Source organism: Mus musculus, chromosome 1 (assembly GCF_000001635.26).
Source record: "Mus musculus strain C57BL/6J chromosome 1, GRCm38.p6 C57BL/6J".
Lineage (NCBI taxonomy): Eukaryota > Metazoa > Chordata > Mammalia > Rodentia > Muridae > Mus > Mus musculus.
Genome location: NC_000067.6, coordinates 34,773,501 through 34,795,269, shown reverse-complemented (window position 1 = coordinate 34,795,269; position 21,769 = coordinate 34,773,501). Strand labels below are relative to the sequence as shown.

The following is a 21,769-nucleotide window of genomic DNA, read 5'->3' as shown; positions in this document are numbered from 1 at the left end:
CTTCCAGAGGTCCTGAGTTCAATTCCCAGCAACCACATGGTGGCTCACAACCATCTATAACAGGATCTGCTGCCCTCTTCTGGTGTGCATGAAGACAGCAACACTGTACTCATATATAATAAATAAATCTTTAAAAAAAATAAAGAAAGAAAAAGGTGTAATTCACAGGACCACCAAAATACCACATACAGCTAAGGCATTGATGGTGGGTTTCCCTTGCCCTTGAGGAGACACCTGCCATGGGTTATTCGTATCTTTCTTCTTACCAACCAGCTCTCTTCCTCATTAAAATATTCCTGAACTCTGCCCAGGTCCCTAAAAAGATTAGGGGAACCTCTCAGGCTGCAGAGGGTAACTGTGGAACTGTGTCTTTGCCCCCTCCCCACTGACAGGGCTGGTTGTCATCTGCTCACAGATATCACAGCCAACTGAACACCATCTCCTGACGGGAACTCTTCAGTGCCATAGCAAGACCTCTGTTCTGTTGAAGCAGAAACCCGGACACAGGAGCTCATGCTTAGGCAGGACAAGCTCACTGCTATGTCCCACCCTCTCCCCAGTGAGAAACAGGAGAGTTAAAGCTTCAAATATTCTGTCTTAAGAAATGCTAGTTAATTGCTGGCTACAGGGGAGGGGGCAGCGGGATAGGAGGCATAATAGCCTCTAGATCACTGTAGCAAAGTGGGGTGGCCCTGGTGTGTTCAATCGAGTTTGCCCAAAAGGCCTGGGGAGACCGTACAGTACATGCTTTGCAAACAGGAGGAGCTGAGTTCGAAATCTCAGCACCCATGTAAAAAGCCAGACATGGTGCCCAGTGGTGGTGGCACATGACTTTAATCTTAGCTCTCTGGAGACAGAGGCAGGAGAATCTCTGAGTTCGAGAGGCCAGCCTAGTCTACAGAGTGAGTTCCAGAACAGCCAGGGCCACACAGAGAAATCCTGTCTTGAAAAACCAATAAGGAGGGAGGGAGGGAGGGAGGGAGGGAGGGAGGGAGGGAGGGAGGGAGGGAAGGCGGGCAGACAAGCCAGCTGTGGTGGTGTGTATGTACGATCCCAGTGCTGACAAGACAGAGACAGATAGATCCCTGGGGATAGTTGGCCAGTCAGCCTAGCCTACTTGAATACCTCCAAGCCACTGAGATACCTTGTCTCAAAGAACAAAGTGAACATACAGTGACTGAGGACCAACAGCTGAGGGTGCGATCTGGCTTCCACACACATGAGCACACGTGGTCCTCCGTACAATATGAACGAGCTGTACAATACGGATGAGGCTCTCAATGTTTCCAACATACAAAAAAAATCATAAACTTTCGAGGTAATTGGTATGCCCATTACCATAATCTGACCTCTGCGTACTGTATATATTAACTGAAATGTCATACTATAAATAAAGCATACACAACATGTGTCAATTATAAATTACAAGGAGGAGTTGTAATGGGAACCGGTTCTGCCCAGATGCAGTCTCTCACTAATTTTGTCTGCTTAGCCAGGAAATAGCAAAACCTATAAGTGGCCCATGGTTGTCATGGCAACAGCAAGTACTCTGAGCGTGTGTCCGCAGGAGGGAAACTAGCTTATCAGTTTTCCCTTGCTTCATGCAGTCTACCCAGAATGTCACCTGAATTGGAGTAGCAGGGAAGTCCTGGTCTCCTCTCCTAAGCATCTCTCTTCATTAGGACTACAGCTTGGCATTGCCCCTGCTCCTGGATCCACCCAGGGAAGTTCTTCCTTAAACACACGGCGGCGCTATATAAATGCCTCACGATGGGGTAACAGCCGTAGGATAAAGGGTCCTGTGTGCACCCCAGCTGTGCCGTGTGCTTTGAACACAACTGCACATCTGGCTCGCATGAGCCTGTCATGTGGCCCTCATTCCATTGGCTGAGCCTCCTTCACACTACCTCATTGATGGCCAGTTGCTCTCCACCTCCTCTAGGGTGGCTGTAGTGGTGGCCAGAGTTGTGAAGCTCTTCATACAGGTCCTCCTCACTGCCTGTCTCCTCGGCGCACACCGTGTCCAGAGTTCCGTCAGGCATCCCTGGAAGGAGACACAGCAGCAGGCACAGAAGGTCAGCTTGGAAGGTGGAGCTGAGCTCATGGCGAAGGAACTGGGCGATTATAGAAGCAGCACTATGTTTTGGGGAGGAAGAGAAAGTCAGGGGCTGTTTAGTCAAGCCATCCCTGCCTGGTGGCTGGAATGCTTCAGTCACTGACAACATCACTATTGCTAGTCACCTAGCCCTGGGCCAAAACTAGGAGATACCAGGGTTTGCTGGGGCATGTCATCTAAGAACTCTCTGACTGAGTCCAGTTAAAAGCCATTTACCAATGTGTATAAAAGGCTTTAGAAGACCAAAGAAGAAAAGTTAATCTTTGAGGAAATACTCACACACACACTATATATATATATATACACACTCACACACATACACACACAAACACACATACATATGCATGCCATGGGTATGGGTAATGAGTATGTGTGCGTGCATGTACACATATCCACATTATATGATTTTTAAAGCAAAAATATATTTTTTTATTTTTTGAGATTATAATTTAATAACATTGCTTTCTCCCTTTGTCTCTCTCCAACATCTCCCATACACTTCTCCCTGCTTTCCTTCAAATTCATGACATTTTTCATTGTTATTGTATGCATAGGTGATTATATATATATGTATATGTATATATATATATGTGTGTGTGTGTGTGTATACACACACACACACACACACACATACATATTTACTAAGTATAACCTGTGGAGTCCGTATACTGTTACTTGTATGCATCTCTGCAGAGCTGACTAGAACTGGACAACCAGTCGGTGTTCTCTTCTCTGGGGAACAACACCTCTCTCCCTCCCAGCTTTCCCCGGTTGCCTGTAGTTCTTTGTGGAAGATTGAGGTCTCTCGGGCTTTTCCCTGTCTAGCTTGGCGAGTCTATTGGTGCTGTCCTTGTTCAGCTCATGTTTAGGCAGCCATGTGGGCGAGACTTTTGGGTGTGGCTTCTGACATTACTAGGAAACACAGTCTCATAGCAAACTCCCTGATCCTCTGCCCCTTATGATCTTTCTGTCCCCTCTTCAGCAGTGTTCCCTCTGCCTTGGGTGCAGGAGCGTTTTTGTAGACGTATCTATTGGGACCAGGCTGTATAACTCTGAATTTTCATTGATTGTGATTCTGTGTGTTGACTTCTATTCTGCACTTATGTTGGATTTGGTTAAGAGCTCTCTCTAGGTTCCCAGCATCTACATTGAATAGCTCACAATGACCTGGATTTCCAGCATGCAGAGGGTCTGACCACCGCCCTCTTCTGGCCTCCGTGGACACTGTACTCCAGTGCACATACCACTCCCCACAATTATCCCACACCACATCCTTAGGGGGTTGTTACAATGATGCTAATAAGAGGTGGAGAAAGGTTTGAGGGTGACATGGAGCTGGAATGGTGCAGTGCTTTAGAAAATAGTGCACAGGTACTGAGGAGATTCCTCAGTAGCTAGAGTACAGGCTTGTGTAACTAGAGTGCTTCCTGTGCAGGCATGTGAACCCCCAGGAATCACGTAAAATAAAGGGAGCCAGACACGGAGGTCCATGCTTATGATCCCACTGTTTGGGAGGCAGAGGCAAGTGGAAACCTGGCTAACTGGTGAGCTCCAGGCTCAGAGAGAGACTCTGTCTCAAAAAGGAGACTGACCGAGAAAGAATTGGACGTCGGCCTCTGGCCTCGTCTGTGCATGTACACACCCACACAAACACATATGCCATATACACACATGACACAACACGTAGTTCACATACAATCAATCTACCGTATACCCTCTGTTACACAGGTTGGTTTCAAATGTCAACTTTTCACAATTTAGAATCTCCTGAGTGGTGCGGCTCCATTGCAGAATTATCTTAACTGGTGGAGAAGACCCACTGACAAGTGTGGGAGGAGTCTAAAGGAGCGTGGCAGAAGATTTTTCAGGTTTTGTTTTGTTTCACTGGCCTTGCCTGTGGCAGATGAGTTAATTATCTGTTGCTGCAGAAGCCTTCGCTGGTATCAGAACCAGCTTTTCCTGTGCCTCTCCAGGAACCCTCCAGGTTTCCATGCCAGATTGAAACTGTTGAAGCACTTCGCCTCCTGGGCTGAGAAACCACTGGGTCCTTGACCTCTCCGATGGGAGACAGCTGTGTTGCTAAACTGGCCATATTGCATATGCTGATTGAATAAATTCTTTATTCTATCAGTTCTGTTTCTCTTGAAAACACTGACTGACACACCTCCTGGTATATGCCCTCAGGACATGGAATCAGACTCTGATGGACACTTGTATACCAAGGCCTGTGACAGCGTTATTCCTAAAAGCCCAAAAGGGGAAACAACTCAGCTACCCACTGCCGAGGGCTGGGCATGGAGGATGAGCGCATAGACAGCGCAGTATTGTGCAGCCTGTAGAAGAAATGAACCTTGAAACAGCGAGGTAAGCGAGATCAGTAACACACAAAGGAACCTATACTGGATGGTGCCACTTACATGGTATCTACACGGGCAAACGCGTCACAGCACAAAATAAATAAGAGCCTACCAGGGAGTCAGGGATGGGAAGATAGGGAAGTGTCGCTCAGTGGCCACCGAGGTGTGTGTGAGTGTGTGTGTGTGTGCACATGCATGCATGTGTTTGAATGCTGGGGTCCTCAGAGTCCAGAGGCATCAGAGCTGGAACTACAGGTGGTTCTGAGCTCCTTGATGGGAACTCAGCTCCTCTGCGACAGTAGCAAGCCCTCTTAACTCCAGTGGTGACTCTGGAGGTTCACATCTGAAGAGATGAGAATGTTTTGGAGAGACATAATCGTGGTGGTTCTGAAACCCTGAAAATCATTCATCACACTGAAGTGAACTTCAACCAGCTAAATGCCACCCTTACCTCAGCTACACTGTTCATGACCCCTCTTCCTGCTGCAGCTGTCTGCTTGGGGCCGCAACGCCATGTGTGAAGAACTTGGGGGAGCTGAGTCTCAACCTTGTAACATGGGGCTATAATGTCCCAACTACTTCATAAAGTGACTCCCAAGAACTGGGACAACCACCTAGTTGGTGAGGCACATATTGCACAGGCATGAGACCCTAAGTTTGATTCCCAGCACACACACGAAAAAGCTAGGCACAATGGTGCACACCTGTGATCCCAGAGCTGGTGGAGACAGGTGGGTCCCTAGGGCTTGCTAGCCAGCCAGTGTCAGGGTTGGTCTTGTGTGCTGTGTATTCTGATGCTGATTTCTGTGCCCTAAAATAAGGTTGCAGTCTGAACATGGACATTGTGTTGACCAATGAGCTGAAAGAATGCTCTCCAATGATCTCTGATTGGATAATAACAAGCTGGAGTCATTGACTGGGCAGGGGAGAGAGGAAGGCAGAACTTTGGATGGAGGAGGGGGTCTCAGGGAGGGAGCATGAGGAGGAAGAGAAGGGAAGAGGAAAGCAGGCGGTCGCCATGAGGCAGCCTGGGCCACGAGGAGGAACGGCGAGGATGTGGCCTAGAGAAAATCACCTTAAAGACACACATGCAATAAAAGCAGACTGAGATGGCAAGTAGCAGGGCATTCACCTGATTATCAACGGCCTAGCTGGGTACAGTTACTCTCAGACCTGCCCAGTTTAGGTTTACAGCTTGTTAATAAAAATACCAGATTTTTGCGTCTTTTATTTGGGAGTTAAATGGGATAGTCTGGGGAAGAACACTCCCCCACCCCCCACCCCCACCCCATGCGGACCATGAAAGTACTGCTATAAGCCAGCATAGAGTAACTGACAAGCTCTAGATCCGGGAGAGAGCTTCGTGTTCCAAAGACCGGTGGCTGGAGAGATGGACCGGTGATTAAGAGCACATACTGCTCCTGCAGAAGATCTGCATTGGGTTCCTAGTGCCCACCTCCAGCATCAGCAATTGCCTGTAAGCCTGAAGATTCTAATGCCTCTGGCCCTGTGAGAACCTGCACTCGTAAACATACCATTCAACACACCCTCCCCAGGACTAAAATTAAAAAAAAAAAAGTCATTAAAAAAAATGTAGAAAGTTTCCAAGGAACAATACCTGAAGTTGTCTTCTGTCCTAAACATGAGTGTGCACACACATGTATGAGTACATTTGTGCACATGTCCATGGTTGCAAACACATACACACACACAAACAGGCAGCAATGGGAAGTATCATGCTTCAGTCATAAGTGAAGCAAGACTTTCGACACCTGGGAATTTTAAGTTAAGACAGATTCAGCATGCCAAGAATTAGAACGGTGTTTGCTCTCCGCTGCAAACTTTGTTGTGACTATGACTTTTTTATTTTCCGGAATGGCAAGTGCCGACCTGTAGCACAGGGTTCTAGAGCCCATGCTTGTACAGCACAGTGCAGTTAGTGTGCTTGTAGTTAGCTTCCCAAACTACAAGCTCCAGCAAACACTGCAGTTCTCTGTGATGACGAGCCTGGCCACAAGATGACTTGATGAGCATTTCTGCAGTGTCACAAAGCATGTCACAATTATTTGAATGAAAGATTTATGTGTGTGTGTGTGAGAGAGAGAGAGAGAGAATGAATGAATGAATGAATGAATGAAAGGGGCCAGAGGATAACTTTGTCTGGCATCTTCAGGAATGCAGCCCATCTCCTTCAAGACAGCCTCACACTGGCCTGAAGTATGCTAGGCTAGCTGGCCAGCAAGCCCCAGGGACCGTGGGCATTGCTACCTCCTCATACCATACTTAGCCTTGTTAATATGGGTGCTGGAAATCAGGCTTGGGTCTTCATGCTTGCTATCTCTCCTGCTTCTGTCTCATTTTTCCTAAAGTCTATAGGATACTTTGATCCTATTATCCCTTCACAGAGTACCCACAGTCACACATGCATTCTCACTCTCTCTCACCACACACACACACACACACACACACACACACACACAGAGCCTGTTTCTCTCTCTTCTTTCATGTCTCTTCTTTTTTCCTAAGGGTCCAGTGTAAAACTTATCTTTCTGAGTCTGGATTACTTCCTGTGATACAATGCTCTGCAGTTGTACTTAGTTTTACGTAAATGACATGATTTCATTCTCCTTAACTGCTGGGCCTCTCTAAATGGGCAAGGCTGGCCTTGAACTCCCAACTGCTCCCTTAGCCTCCTTAGTGCCAGGACTACAGGGACTGGGATTTTGGCCACCTCTGGACCCTCTCAGGCAGAAAGTCATACAACCAGGAAACTTCCTAACAGTTCCCCTCCTCTTTTTTTCCTTCCTTTATACCTTTGCTTTTGTTTCCCTCCTTCTTTCCTTCATTTCCTTCTCTCCCCCTTTACCTGCCTTCCCTCTTGCTGCTTTAATAGTGCCTTCCCTTCGCCCATCCCCCTTCTGTGCTCTCGCAAATGAGAGAAACACGCCATCCTTGTTTTTGTCTTTCACAGTGTGGTTTATTTCACTTAACACAGTGGCCTCGTGTTCTAGGAGTCCCCCTTCATTCTCTCGCAGTTCACACCAATGAGCAAGTCTGTCGGCCCTGCCATTACTTTATCACCCAGAACTTACCTTGTCTTCCCCATCTTCTGCCGCCCTCTAAAGTAGGCCATGCCCCTGACTAACATGAGACTGACAACCTTCCAGTGGGGGCCCCCCATTGAACGTCTGTCCCTCTCTGCACACAGCCAAAATGTCTGTAACACACAACTGGACCATGTGGTCTGAAGGATCCATTCATCTAGAGGTCAAGTGTCTCCCAGGACGGCTGGTACTGGGGAGATTAGAGCCCAATGCGCCCTCCTCAGCCTCTGCACCTGCCTCAGCCTCTGCATCCACTCTAGCTCCACAAGCTTCTGACCACGCTGAGTTAATTAGTGTTGACAGAAGCCAAAGCAACCACTATTGTGCATACTATATGTTTGCAGTGGGGCATCCATGAAGCCCTGGGTTCAACGTCTATAGTGGCACATGCCTGTGACTCTAGCACTCAAGAAGCAGAGGCAGGAGGGTCGGAAGTTCAGTCATCCTTGGTTCTATAGTGAGTCTGGACCAACTTTCGCTATAGGAAACACTGTTTCAAACAACAAAACCCAGTATCCACTGTTCTCCCAGGGGAGGTTTTGAGGGATGTGCTTATGGTTGGGATTCAGAGAATGCAAGCCCTGTGATATTGCCAGAAACAGCCACGGTTTCTATAAACTGCACCCTGCTCTGCTACCCTCACCCCCACCCCACCCCTTTCCTTACTAGATCTGACGTTGTCTCTTCAGTGGACACATCCTCCAAGACAAATGAAGAGGTTTGCTCATGGCCATTTTTGTCTTCTTGTCAAAACAGATCTCATCAGTTTCCTGGACATGGTGTTGAACCATGATAAGACTCAGGCACTGCTCCTGCACAAACTATGCTTGGCTGGGATGGAGAGCTAGCAAGTTCCAGTATGTGGAAATACCAAGGCTATCTGCTCCACACTTAGGGGAAGAAAATTCAAGGAACATCTTCATTAGCTTCTCTGCCATGCAATTTTTGTTTGACTTCATTCTAGATAAAAGAAATTCTGCAGCTGAAAGTCCTTCACTGGACTACGGAGGAAAGGGCAGGAGGTTGATACACACCTGGGTCCTTGCTTCAGGTCCATGTGCATCCAACACACACAGACATCTAATGTGTAAGTCTTTCCATATCTCGTGTGACTGTGTGCATGTACGAACCATGTACAACCTCATGTGTCTGTGCGCGTGCATGTGGGAGCCAGAGAATAGACCGTGCTGATCGCCTCACTCACTCTCCACCTCATCTCTGAAACGGTCTCTCACCAACCCTGGAGGGAGGATATACGGCCACCAAGTTGCAGGGATGACCTTGTTTCTCACTCCCAGTACTGGGATGATAGCCACGCATTGCCATGCTTGGCTTTTATCTGGGAACTGAATTAGGGTCCTCTACCATTTCAAAAATAAATAAGCAAGTAAATAAATATTTTAAAGAAACATAACAGAATCCAGACACTTTACAGTCTATCATTCAGCGACTAAGACATAGTCCCAATGTATTGACTATATGAAGAACAGGAAAAGAAGATGGTTAGGAGGAATGCCAATTAACAGAGACTAGCACTTCAGTAATGCAGAAGTCAACAACAGAAGCGCTGAGCACAGTGGTGCACACCTGTAATGCCAACACAGGGGAAGCTGAGTGCAGCCTAGGTTATACAGTGAAGTAGTGTTTTGTCCCAACTAAGCAAAAACAAGGGGCTGGAGGGACAGCTCATTTGCAAAATGCTTGCTGTTCAAGAAAAAAAGTTCCTGGTTTGGATTCCCTGCACCCTACATGGCATACATAAAAGGCAGAAATGTCAGTGCACGCCTGTAATCCCAGTAGTGCAGAGATAGAAACAGGTGGGTCCTCCGAGCCGTTTGGCCAGCAAGAGATTAGTCACAGCAGTCAGCTCTGGGTTTGGCTGATAGATCCTGCCTCAGTGAATGATGGGGAAATGATAAGTATGACTCCTGACTCCAACCCTGGGCTTCCATGTGCATGTGTGCACAGGCACACATATACCCGTGTGTACCCATGAATATGCAAACAGGAATATACACACATGTATACGGTACACACGTGAACATGGAAGAAGAAAAATGAGATGGAAAGGAGCAGAGGACGACAGCTAGTGTTGATCTCAGGCCTTCATACACACATGTACACACGTGCACCCATATGTACACATGAATCCATGAATACATGTACATCATACACAAACTACTGGCCCTGAGGTGTGTGGTAACTCTGTGGGATAATGATCCCTTGCTTTCATGGCTCTCTGATGAGGATACTCCTTTAGTCATTGGGAGCTGAAAGTTGATAGGCCAATTTCAGTAAAAATTGCTTGTGAGGGCCTCCTGGACAAACTCGCCAAGCATCACTGCCCAGACCCGGTTCCATTCTTCCTTGCTAAGCCCATTAACTGCACGGCTACCTGCTTCTGAGACTGATGTGAAAGTCACCAGCTGTTGGACATACAACTGTGTTCAGCATTGTGTGTGCAGACTGGGATGTCACAGAGGGCCTGCCCATCAATGTTTCTACATCTCAGCATTAATCTAGCACCTGCCGTTACATAGGAGCTAAGTCCAGGATGACTGCTACGGGGTCAGAGGTGAGAGGAGGTCATCCTAGTCTTGACAGTGGTGTCTCTGGATAGTCAGTGTCAGTATGACCTCAGAGGCTGATGGGTCATGTTCTTTCTACTCCGCCAGTGATTCTGACAGTCACTGCTAGATGGTTTTATCCTCCTGCCCTGCAGCAATTCAGACTAATGCCAAGTCCCATCAATGAGTGTGTACTGAGCATCCTGGCCAGGACTCTGCTTAGAGCTGCAGAAATGATGAGAGGTGGCTGGAGAGATGGTTCCGTCAGCAAAGAGGCTGCTGTGTAAGCATGAGAGGCGATTCTGGATCCTCAGCATCAACCCCAAAGCCAGGCACACATCTATAGCCCCAGGGGCTGGAGAAGCAGAGAGCAGGAGCCCTGGTTCTTGCTAGTAGTCGGCTGATCTTGCTAAATGGTGGACTCCGGGTTCAGTGAAAAGCATCGTTTCAAAAATACGTATAAAATAAGTCACTAGCAATGGCTACCAGACTAGAGAGCAAAGAGAAGCCGAGTATCCAAGCAGAGATCCCAATGCACCAGGAATTTCCCTGTGTGTCGCTTTCTATAAAGCTGGGGACCAGAATACATATGACAATATGACATTGACCTTTGGGTACTTGGTGCTGAGTCTGCCAGTCTGTGGCTCATTGCTCTCCCTGTCGTCTGCAGCTGATGCTCGAGGTGGAACCAAATGTTCATCATCAAGGCTATGCTCGCCAGCACCATTCACTAGAACCCCTGTGCTAGGGGTGATGCCACTGGGGAGCTGAAAGGAGGACATTGGCTTGCTGCACCTTGGGTCCCCGGCCCCTATACCAATGCCTTGCACAGAGGTGGGATGTAAAAATATCTATTTAACAAATGAAGTAATTAGAAGCCCTATTTGTTTATCCATTTAAGTTCTATAGAGCAGGGAATAGTGGTGCACACATTATCCCAGGAGGCTAAAGCAGAAGGCTCATGAATTTGAGGTCACCTTGGATGACACAGGAAGATTTTAATAACAAAATCAACACACACACAGAAAAGAATTCGCCCATGCTGTACAAAATCAAAAGGCTGGAATGCTCATTCTAAGAACCCAGACACATCAGCCAGCCACGCTGACAATCAGTGTATCCCACGGCAAAGGCAAATGCCAGGAGAGCTCCCGCAGCCTAAGTGACAAAGTCCAGGAGTAAGAAGGTATAAAGGAGATGGGCTTCACTGATTATAACCAGAGCTTTATATGAAGTGCAGAGCCCAGATGTGTGTGTGTGTGTGTGTGTGTGTGTGTGTGTGTGTGTGTGTGTATAATGTGTGTGTGTGTGCTTTAATCATTCACTTTTTTTTCATTCACATTTTTTAAACAATGAAGCCTTTTGTATGTTGGGTATATAGCTGCATTCCAGCTGTCCAGAAGAGACCCTGACTGATAACAGACACTGAACTGAATCAACAGGGACTAAGCACAGAGAAGTGCAGGAGGAACGACACTCCTATGTAGCCATCATAGAGACCGGAATAAAATGAGCCTCTGATCTTTTACCATTTAAAAGCTTCTAGAAAGCTCTTTGTGGCAGGTTAATTCAATACTGTTTCCCAGTCTATAAGAAGATATATTACTAAGGGAATCTTTTGAAAAGCAGGCTTACACTTCAGTGTTTTCAAATTAGATCATTTGCCTTTGTATCATTCCTCCCTCTGTGTGATTTATATATCTTAAGGTTTAAGGCATTTCCCTTGAGAATTAACTGGAATTTCAGCAAATTCAACTCTAAACACAAAAACTGACTCAAAATGAATTGATGCCCTAAAAGGTGCATTAAACAGCAAAGTTTCCAGAAAGAGAAAATGTAAACAAATCAAAAATGAAGATGGCGGTTTAAAAAGTCTCCTTAAGGTCTGGGAAACATCTCGGTGAGGAAGTATCTTGCCGTGCAGGCATAAGGACTGGGGTTTGACCCCCAACCATGTGACAAGGTAGAGCACACCTTTAATCCCAGCATTTCTATCCAAGATGGGAGGTGGAGAAGGGAATGTGTAGGCCAGCTAGCCTGCTGAATGCAGTGACCAATAACAAGGGACCTTATTTCAAACAAGGCAGAAGGTGATGACTGACTCCCACGGTTGTTCTCTAAGCTCCATATATCCTGGCACACATATACATATGCATATACACATATGCATGTACATTATATATGCTCATGTACATATGCACGTGCACACACACACACACACATACGTGTGTGTGTGTGTGTGTGTGTGTGTATGTAGGAGGCTAGCAGTCTTTTGAAAGATAGTTCTAAGCATCAGTATTTGAAATTCCAAAACCATCTAAACAACAATAGTATTCTTATAAATTGACCAGAACCAATTGGCAGAAATCTAGGCATTTAGTGCTGGATAAAAGGGCAAAATCTGATAGGTGCCCACAGTGAACAGGGCTGACTTGTGCATGGCGACAGAAGCAGAAACAAGAACATAACACATGTCTGCCTGTGATCACGGCAGCCTGTAATTTAACATTTCACTTCTGGAGGCTTGACACAGTAAAGCATGCCCTTGGATTTTTGTAGCTCATGGCCAGCCTAATGATTTATATAGCAAGTTCTAAACCAGGCAGGGTTGCATAGTGAGACACTATCTTTAAAAAACAACAAAGAAAAAAAAACCCTGCTTATGAAGAACAGCAAGAAAAAGCTGACATTAAACATGTTCTTGAGGGGCTGGAGAGAAGCTTGGTGGTTGAAAGCACTGACTGCTCCTCCAGAGATCCGAGTTCAATTCCTAGCAACCACATGGTGGTTCCCAACTATCTGTAATGAGATCCTATACCCTTCTCTGGTATGTCTGAAGACAGAGACAGTGTACTCACATATATATAAAATAAATCTTTTTAAAAAATGTGCTTGAAGGGCAACAGCTCATGGTGGGATGCATGGAGCCCTGGGTTCTATCCCCAACGCTGTGCCAACTGGGCTCAGTGGCACACTCTAGTAATGCTAGCACCCAGAGGTAGGGGCAGGAGCATTTGAAGTTCATGGTCATCCTTAGCTAAATGCAATTTCGAAGCCAGCCTGGGATACAAGGAACTTTGTCTTAAAATATGCATCCGTGTGCTTGACATCACGAGGAAGCCATGGAGATTGACGGAACTTCAGGGGACAGACTCAGGCAGGGAAGCTAAGTCTGTGTGGCTGTAGTGATTCAATTTCCTGAAAATCTCTCTTGATACCTAAGGCTGAACTTTTGCTGAGCCTTACAGCTGAGTTCTCAATACACCTCAAGATGATGGAAGATGATGTCTTTAACCTGCTATCTTACTGTCTAAGCTTACCATGCCCTTAAGAGGACAGTGTAATATGCCTTGGATTTCTCATGCATTCGGCTTTTAGAACCCACATCAACGCATAGCTTTAATCTTAGGTTATGGTCTGTTCCATGCCCCAACCCAGAGTGCATGTGTGGATGTGCATTCTGATAGCCATTTGCCGAAAACAGCTAACAGCCTGAAATCAGTCTCATACAAGTACCCACCATAAAAGTTGCAAACAGCCTATGGGGATCACCTGATATCATCTGTTTGCAGCGCCGTTTGCTTTTCTGAGTGCTCTAGGGTCAGCTGAGGTCTGCAAAATGGCTTCTTGTAAAGTTCTCTTAAGGATTTCGGTAGAGCATACCTTATCCCCTCTCCCCATGCCATGCTTTCTGTGTGAGATGATAAAGCAAAGGCCTTTGATAGGGCAGGCATAGGGACAGGCAGTCATCTGCATGCAGGCAGATACAGATACAAACAGCAGACATACTACAAATAGGCCAGCAATCACAACGTACAGGTAGAAGACAGTGGGAGAGAACTGGAGACATCAAATCCAGGCTCTCTCTTGGCCACATTACTCCAAGAGGGTGTGCTTGTTTTCCTTCCTTACTGTGTCACCAATGTGTCTTGGAGTTCTCTGAGGTTATTTCTTAGTGTGCTAACCAATGCACATGACTGCCTCTCCTCCGGGATAGAGAGTATGGATTCCTGATTATAAACCAGAGATGCAGCTGAGGGGCTGGCCAGACTTGTAACAACTCAACAAGGAGGTTATAAGGAAAGGAACTTGATACAAGAGTGTCCCTCACCTGCCCAGGGACAAGCACAGAGCATCTTGCTTTGTGTTAGACTGAAGGATGATCTGTAGGAAGTTTGGTTAATGAAGGACCTGCTTAGCTCTGACTCCTGGGACACAGAACTAGTGGTACCCTAACTACCAGGCCCCACAGCTACTTAGCAAAAGCAAGTATGAACCTCTCCAGAGAAGGAAAATATCATCCAAGCCCATAAGTTACTTTCATAAAGTAATCTGCAATCGTGTTGCCCATCCTTCAGTCCAGAATGAACAGGGGCATGTGGAGGAAAGGAACCATCATGAAATGATCAGATGTGTTTACAGGTCCAACAGAGTCCAGGCCACAGAGAGCCTAAGTCCTGGCCAGGCAGTGGGTTTCATATAAGTAGTTTGGCCATCTCTCTTCTCTTCTAAACCCCCAAGACAATTTGCTCCCTCCCCCTTCCATCTTCCATTGATCATCTCTGCTCCCATAGTTTGTTTCTACTTTCGAATCATATACACATACACGACTTTATATATCTATATGAAATCTAGGGTCCATAAGTGAGAGAAAATGCGTGCTGTTTATTTTATCTGAGTCTGTCTTAATTCACTTAATAGGACAATCTCCAGTCGTGCCTATTTCTTGCAAACAATGTACATTTCATTCTTCCTTACAGCTAAATGAAATTCATTATATAAAACATGCCTTCTTTACCCATCCTCTCTGTTAAAGGATGCCCGTGTGTTTCTAACATAACCAGTGCAATAAAAATGGATGTGTAAGTATCTTACTGATACACTAACTGTGAGTCCCTTCAAAACATAGCTAGGCGTGGTATAGCTAGGTTGTATGTGTGAACAAGAATTCCTAGAGAGAAGCTGTGTTTGCAATGGCTGATCTGCAGATTAGAGCACCAGTGACCTGGAGGGGCTGGAATGTTGCAGATCCAGAGCCTAATTACAATGTATCCTGGGCCACCACTAGCCCTCTAAGTAGCCATTCTTTGCTTGCCTCTGTATCTAACCCAACACCCTGTGACAAATAAAACCCTTTTGGAATGTATCAACTTAACAAAAGCCTAATTTCTACCAATCAATGGGCTAAGACTGCTGTCCGACAGCATCCAAGGCCTATAGCAGAGCTCTCCCTTCCTTGCTATAACCTCCCTGCCTGGTGTGCCCTGGTGTGTACTTGAACAGGGTCATGATTTATGGCTTCCTTTCTATTACTTCAAAAGGTTTCTATAATTGCTACCTCATTGGAAAACAGTATTTGGGAAAACCTAAAAACCTGTCTCCAGGCCATGTTCGTTCATATTTATTTGCAGAATAAACCAGATCTTTTAGTTCTTTGAAGCAAGAGCTATTTCTTTCATCCACATATGGTGGGTCTTATTTTTAGTTTTCTGAGAAAGCTCTGCATTGATTTCCATAGTGAACTAGTTGATACTCCCAGCAGCAACAGTGAGTAACTATCCCTACCACAAACATCTATTATTACCCATTTTCTTAATGATTGCCATTCTGATTGGGATGAGTAGAATTTTCTTTCTTTCTTTTTTTTTTTCTTCAAATAGTATTATTTTCTTTATGTTCTACCAAGGTTGTTTGTTTGGTTGGTTGGTTTTGGTTTTCTGAGACAGGGTTTCTCTATGTAGCCCTGGCTGTCCTGGAACTCATTCTGTAGACCAGGCTGGCCTCATACTCAGAGATCCACCTGTCTCAGCCTCCCAAGTGCTGGGATTAAAGGCAAAAGCCACCATGCCAAGCTGTTTTAGCTTTAATGTCCATTTCCTCGATGGTTAGTGATTCTAGCTTCAAGAGGCTTCAAGGCAAGACAGATGTTTTCATAGAGAATTGAAAACAAATAGAAAAAAAAAAGAAGAAGAAAGAAAAGCAAGTTCTAGAGCAAAAGAAAGGTCAGCAACCAGAGCCAGCAATACTGCTCAATGGTGCAGGCACTTGCCATCAGAACCCACATGGCAGAAAAAGAAAACACACTCCCAAAAGTTGTCCTTTGGCCCCTGCATGTGTGTTGTGGCATGTGTGTTCCCCCATATCAGCACACAAAATAAATAAATAGTAAATGTGTTTATACACAAAGTGGACTGTTTAAAAGAGAGACAGACCAAGTAGGATTATTCAGTGGGAAAATAAAGGATGCCAAGTATAGAAGAGGTGAGATGTTGCAGCCTCTCTGGTTTACTCAGAAGGTGTGATATTAATTAAATTGTCAACTGGGTGCAACCTAGAATCTCCTGTGAAAAGAATCACAATAAGGGATTATCTACATTGGGTTGGCTTGTGGGCATGTCTATGGATGATTGTCTTAATTTTAATTTATGGGCAATGACCCAGCCCACTGTGGGCAGCACCATTGCAGGGAGTCCTGAACTGTATAAGAAAGATCTAATTAAGCAAGCAAGTAAGCATATATGTATTCATTTCTCTCTGTCTTGACTTAGATGAAATGTGACCATGCATTTTAAGTTCCTGCCTTGACTTCCCCACAACACTGGATTGTTAGCTGAAAAATGTTAAGTTACAAAGAAAACCCAACCCTTATCTCCTCAGTTGCTTTTTTGTCACAATATTTTTATAATACCAACAGTGATACTAGAACAGAACGTGTATATGCATTTTAGTCCCAAAAGTAGAGTGGAAGGGACCTTGCTGGAAGCAGTGGCTGGGAACTTTCTAACACCAGTAACATACCAAGCCACTTGTGGGAACTAAAGGGGGAGTGGGTCAGGGGGTGGGGGGGAGGATAGCCCACATCTGGCCAGAGTTCCTCCTATGCTCTGGGCAGGAGGAATCGGGAGGGCTGCCAGACACTTTCCACTCAGCCCTGGGTGGGCATCTAAGCCACTGGTCCCACTCAACGGGAATGGGGAGGTGGACAAGGGGGCAGCCCCCGACCAGGGGCCCCGGGGCAACACCCTGTAGCCCCGGGGTTATGGGAGCAAGGGCTGAGGGATAGAAGTTCCCACACAGGTGAGAATAAGCACAGTGGGCCTAGATGAACAGAGACAGTCTGTGGTTTTAGAGCTTTATTGTAGAAAGGCATGGGGAAAGAGAAAAGGTAGAAAGAGAGAGAGACCGACCGGCCATGGCCAAGAGGCGAGAAGGGGGAAAGGGAAAGGCTAGAGAGTAAGAAAGAGAGAGTAAGAGGGAGAGAGAGAGAGAGAGAGTAAGAGAGTGAGAGGAGAGGAGAGTGAGGAGAGTAAGAGGAGTAAGAGAGTGAGGTGGGGCCAAGCAGCCCTTATGGTGTGCTGTTATCTTTACTGTTGCTAGGTAACTGGGGAGGAATTTAGCCTGAAGGTCAGAAGCTTGGGACATTGCCTATGTGACTACTAACCATGCTTCTCTTGTCCGGGCTGAGGGGGTAGTAACTTCGACAGGAGCTAGGGTCCAGGAGACATGAGGTGAATTATCACCACCGGGTCCCAGGGTTCATTATCTCAGCTCAACTGGAAACCAGACTGTCTGTGTATAGTCCAATGCCCAACAGCCACTAACTGGGGAATCCCTATAACTATAGAAAGATAAATTAAAACCCACATCTGAGCACATGATTAACACTAAAAAAAGTTAAGCAAGACAACATACTACAAGGAGTATGAGGAGACAGCTTGACTTCCAAAGTGCAGAAATTGAAACAGCAGCTGACTTTTTAAACATAAACAATGGTAACTTGAAAACAATGTAGCAGTACTGCTACAGTTTGGCTCTTGAATGCTCCCCACAGGCCCAGTATTTAAAAGAGTTGGTTCCCAGCCTGTGGGGCTACTAGGATATTGGACTTAGATGGAGGAAGTTAGGCAACTGGGGACATGCCTTGAGGGGGATGCTGGAATCCTGGTCCTCCCTCTCTTCCTGGCATCTGTGCCCCATACGATTCCTCTGCCACATATGTTGCTACTATGATGTGCTGCATTGCCACAGGTTCAAATAAGCTGAGGGCAAGTATAAGCCTAAGTGCACTAAAAGGACCTTTCTGCTCTTTTAGGTTGTTTAGCTCGGACATTGTGTCACAGTAAAAGAAAGCTGACCAACATGTATTTTATGAAAATCAACAGGTATTTAGGTAAAAAGTCTTAGAGACCTTGGCATGAACAGATAAATCTTAAAGGAAAACCTTACAGAAAAAGGGCATAGTTATTCTGACTAACTGACAAGGATTGCAGATAGGAAGGGCAAAGCGGAAGGTGAAATAAAGACCAAGAAAAATACAAATATATGGGGAAATATAGGAACACAGACTTTACAAAGCAATGATATTTTGTTGAAATAAAATACACAGAAAGATCTGGAGAAATGTCTCAGTGCTGAGGAGAACTGACTGCTCTTCTGGAGGACTTGGGTTTCATTCCCAGCACCCACATGGCAGCCCACAACTGTTTGTAACTCCAGCGCCCTCTTCTGGCTTCCTCGGGTACTAGGCACACAAGCAGTGCACATACACACATGCAGGCAAAACACCTATACACATAAAAAATATGCAGAGAGAAACACACAATCGAAATCTCTAACATCAATGGTCTGTGAGTTGGAGGAGAGAGTATATACACCACCCAGAAAGGTTTTTAAAGCACTTACTCATATTAGACTTTTATAAAATTGGTACAGGCTTTATGGATTCATCTGAGTCAAAAAGTAAATTTCAAAATCAAGTAGAATTTGTGGTGATAGGGGTGGTTCTCGGGGCCTTGCACTCACTGAGTATATGCTCTATGACTGAGCTACACCACGGCTCCAGTAAGAAAGTATCTGAATGATAGTCTTAAAGTCCTAAGAATTCAAGTGTGTAGGCTCTAGCATTTGTCGGAAATGAGGAAGAACAACAGTACTTTAAGTCTAGCTGTGCTCTCTAATGTCAGCTTATTTGAATAAAGAATTCTGAATACCCTATTATTCCATTATCTTCTAGATTCCAGTCGTCTGGCTAATAAGTAGGTTTCAGTGTAATTATTCCATCATGTCTCCCTCTCTGCTTTTCCTTGTCTGCTTTTCCTGTCTCATGAGTATGCCCTGTAACTGGTGAAGAATAGATTTGTATCATCTAGCAATTTGGGGAAAAGACACAAATATTCATTTTTCAGTGTCTGCCTCATTTCCAACATCAACTAGAATAGGATATTGCTCACTAGCTCTGGGTTATCGCTAAATACAGCATGTTTCTTGGGTTAATTCCTAGTTTATAGTCTGAGTAGATATAAGTCTTGGACCCTGATTTCAAACCCTCAGCAGGACGGCAGAGCCCCTGTGGGTTACGAGGAATCAGATAACCACATCTCCACCCGCAGCACAGCCTTTAGGGGGCGCTAGTCTTGAGTAAAGTCTTCAGTTCTGTCTTCAACCTTGAGGTTCCAAATAGAGGACAAAGCTCCAGCTGCCTCTTCCAAGACAAGTAATATCGGCCCCCTCCCCATCTGAGAGCTGACTCTCTGGGGCCACCAACAATGTATAAAACATATTTGGGGAAAAAGAAAAAGCAATGCTTTCACCTGTGTTGAACTTTACTACTGCTTTGTCTTGCTTTTATTTCATTTAAGAAATATTGATGATAGTGAAAGTGGGAAGGGGTTCTCTAGGGCGGGAAGAGGGACATAAATACTGAAGAAGGAGGTAGTTAAGTAAAATAAAAGCCATAAGGAATTACACTATCAACTGCCTAAAAACCCACTATATACATAATCACAATTATATGTAAAATATGCTTATATATGTGTGTATATATATATATATATATATATATATATATATATATATATATGTGCATATATATGTATTTTTTTTCAATGAACTTTTCTCATCTGGGCTGATAATGATCCCTCCAAGAACTAAAGACCTAACAAAAACCTCAGTACCAGACACAAACAACTCTCTTCTCAGTTGATAGTCGAGGCTGTCCAAGAGACCTCCAAAACATACAGCCTATCACTATTGCCCTTGGTTGCCCCTCCAGGGGTGGAGGGCAATTCCCATTGCTGAAGACACCATCCACTTCAGGAACCGCCCAGAGACTCCTGAGCTGGAACTGGCCGGAAGTATCCTCCCTAAGGATTAGCTTTCATGGTACCAGAATGCAGCATGTGAGCTTTCCAAAGGAGGGAGGCAGCCAGCAGTTCTACCTGACTGTGATGCCTGTGAACCACATTAAGGATAGCATGGCAGGTAGCCCTGAGGGGGCAGTAGTGACACACATACCTTGGTAGTAACCATCAACTATCTAGTTGGACTTAAGACCCACTTAGCAAGAGGGAAACCATACTTGGTTCTGAAAAGCTAACTACTCAGTTCTAGTAAAAATTATGGTTACTGGAGAAGAATCTACAACCATTATTTTACTAAACCATCATAATCCCTCACAACCATCTAGAACCGTTTCCTTATACTGACAGATAAATGTCGTGTTCGTGCCTTGTCAAGGAAACTTCTCTTTACAACAGAGATGGCAACAGAAAACCACAGCCAATCAAAATGCAGAGTTATGGAGTCCAGCCGCAATGAATGCATATAGGAAACATTCCAGTATCTAAGGTTCAAGGATCGTTGTGGAACAGGGGTTGTTGGGAGAGAGGTTCTGTAAGAGCCAGAAGATTAGAAAGTTTCCTGTGAGACTGTGTATCTTATGTCAGAAGCAGCATCCATAAAGTCTTGCCAACATGACTGTCCAAATGTGAGCTGGACAAGGACAATAGCAACAGGCATGCTAACGTGGAACAGAAGAAGCCCAAAGGCCTCAACCCTACACAAAGAACTACAGGCAACTAAGGAGTGAACAGACTGGGAGAAATAGTCTTTCCCAGGGAAGAGCTCACCAATTAGATAGCCAAAGCAAATGGTTAGCCCTGAAAATATATGAATGAGTAACATTATGGAGACTAAGCACGTTCTATTTAGGGATACACACACACACTCACACACACACACACACACACACACACACACACACACACACCACACAAACACACACCACACAAAAGCCATACCATATATCACACATTATACACATACACACATACCACACATATTATACACACACACCACATCACATACACCACACATCACATACATCATACATATCACACATGCACACACACATACCACACATCACACATACACACACCCTCCACACATATCACACACACACATCATACACTATACATCACACAGACACACACATGCACACACACACACATGCACACACATGCACACATACACACACATTCATGCAATGAATTTGAGGAAAAGAGGCCATCAATTTGAAAGAGAGCAAGGAGAGGTGTATGAAAAGCGTTGGGAGGAGAAAGGGGAATGGAAAAGTGAAATTATAATAAAAAAAAAACCCTCTACATTGATTAGCTAACAAAAAGAACTATTTATATACCTTGAAACCGTATGGGAAGTATACATAATCTGATATGATTTAAAGTAAAGAGTGGAATATTAGCCTCTATGCAAACACATCACTTGATCTAAGGGATTTGAGCGCTAATAGTCTTGGTGATCTATGGGGCTTCAATGTCAGCTCCACCT

General features: G+C 45.1%; 1 protein-coding gene and 1 long non-coding RNA gene across 16 annotated transcripts in view; one reads left to right on the top strand and one right to left on the bottom strand.

Moving 5' to 3' along the window:
* Nucleotides 1–21,769, bottom strand: part of Arhgef4 (Rho guanine nucleotide exchange factor (GEF) 4) — a 134,806-nt gene that overhangs the window by 17,485 nt on the left and 95,552 nt on the right. For all 10 annotated transcript variants that reach the window (XR_003954968.1, XR_003954966.1, XM_030253603.1 and 7 more), the window contains one exon: nt 1,908–2,044. Coding sequence is in view for 8 of the 10 variants with exons in the window: in XM_030253603.1 (XP_030109463.1) it covers nt 1,908–2,044 (137 nt within the window). In the remaining 2 variants the exon portion in view is untranslated. The remainder of the gene's footprint in view (nt 1–1,907; nt 2,045–21,769) is intronic.
* The window catches only part of Gm32790, a 44,282-nt gene continuing 25,229 nt past the window's right edge, over nt 2,717–21,769 (top strand). For 5 of the 6 annotated variants that reach the window (XR_865335.3, XR_865334.3, XR_865333.3 and 2 more), the window contains exons 1-2: nt 2,717–4,480; nt 8,334–8,664. This is a non-coding gene — a long non-coding RNA (predicted gene, 32790). Of the gene's footprint in view, nt 4,481–8,333; nt 12,916–21,769 lie in introns of those variants that run through there. The other variant, XR_003947770.1, reaches the window with a different exon arrangement.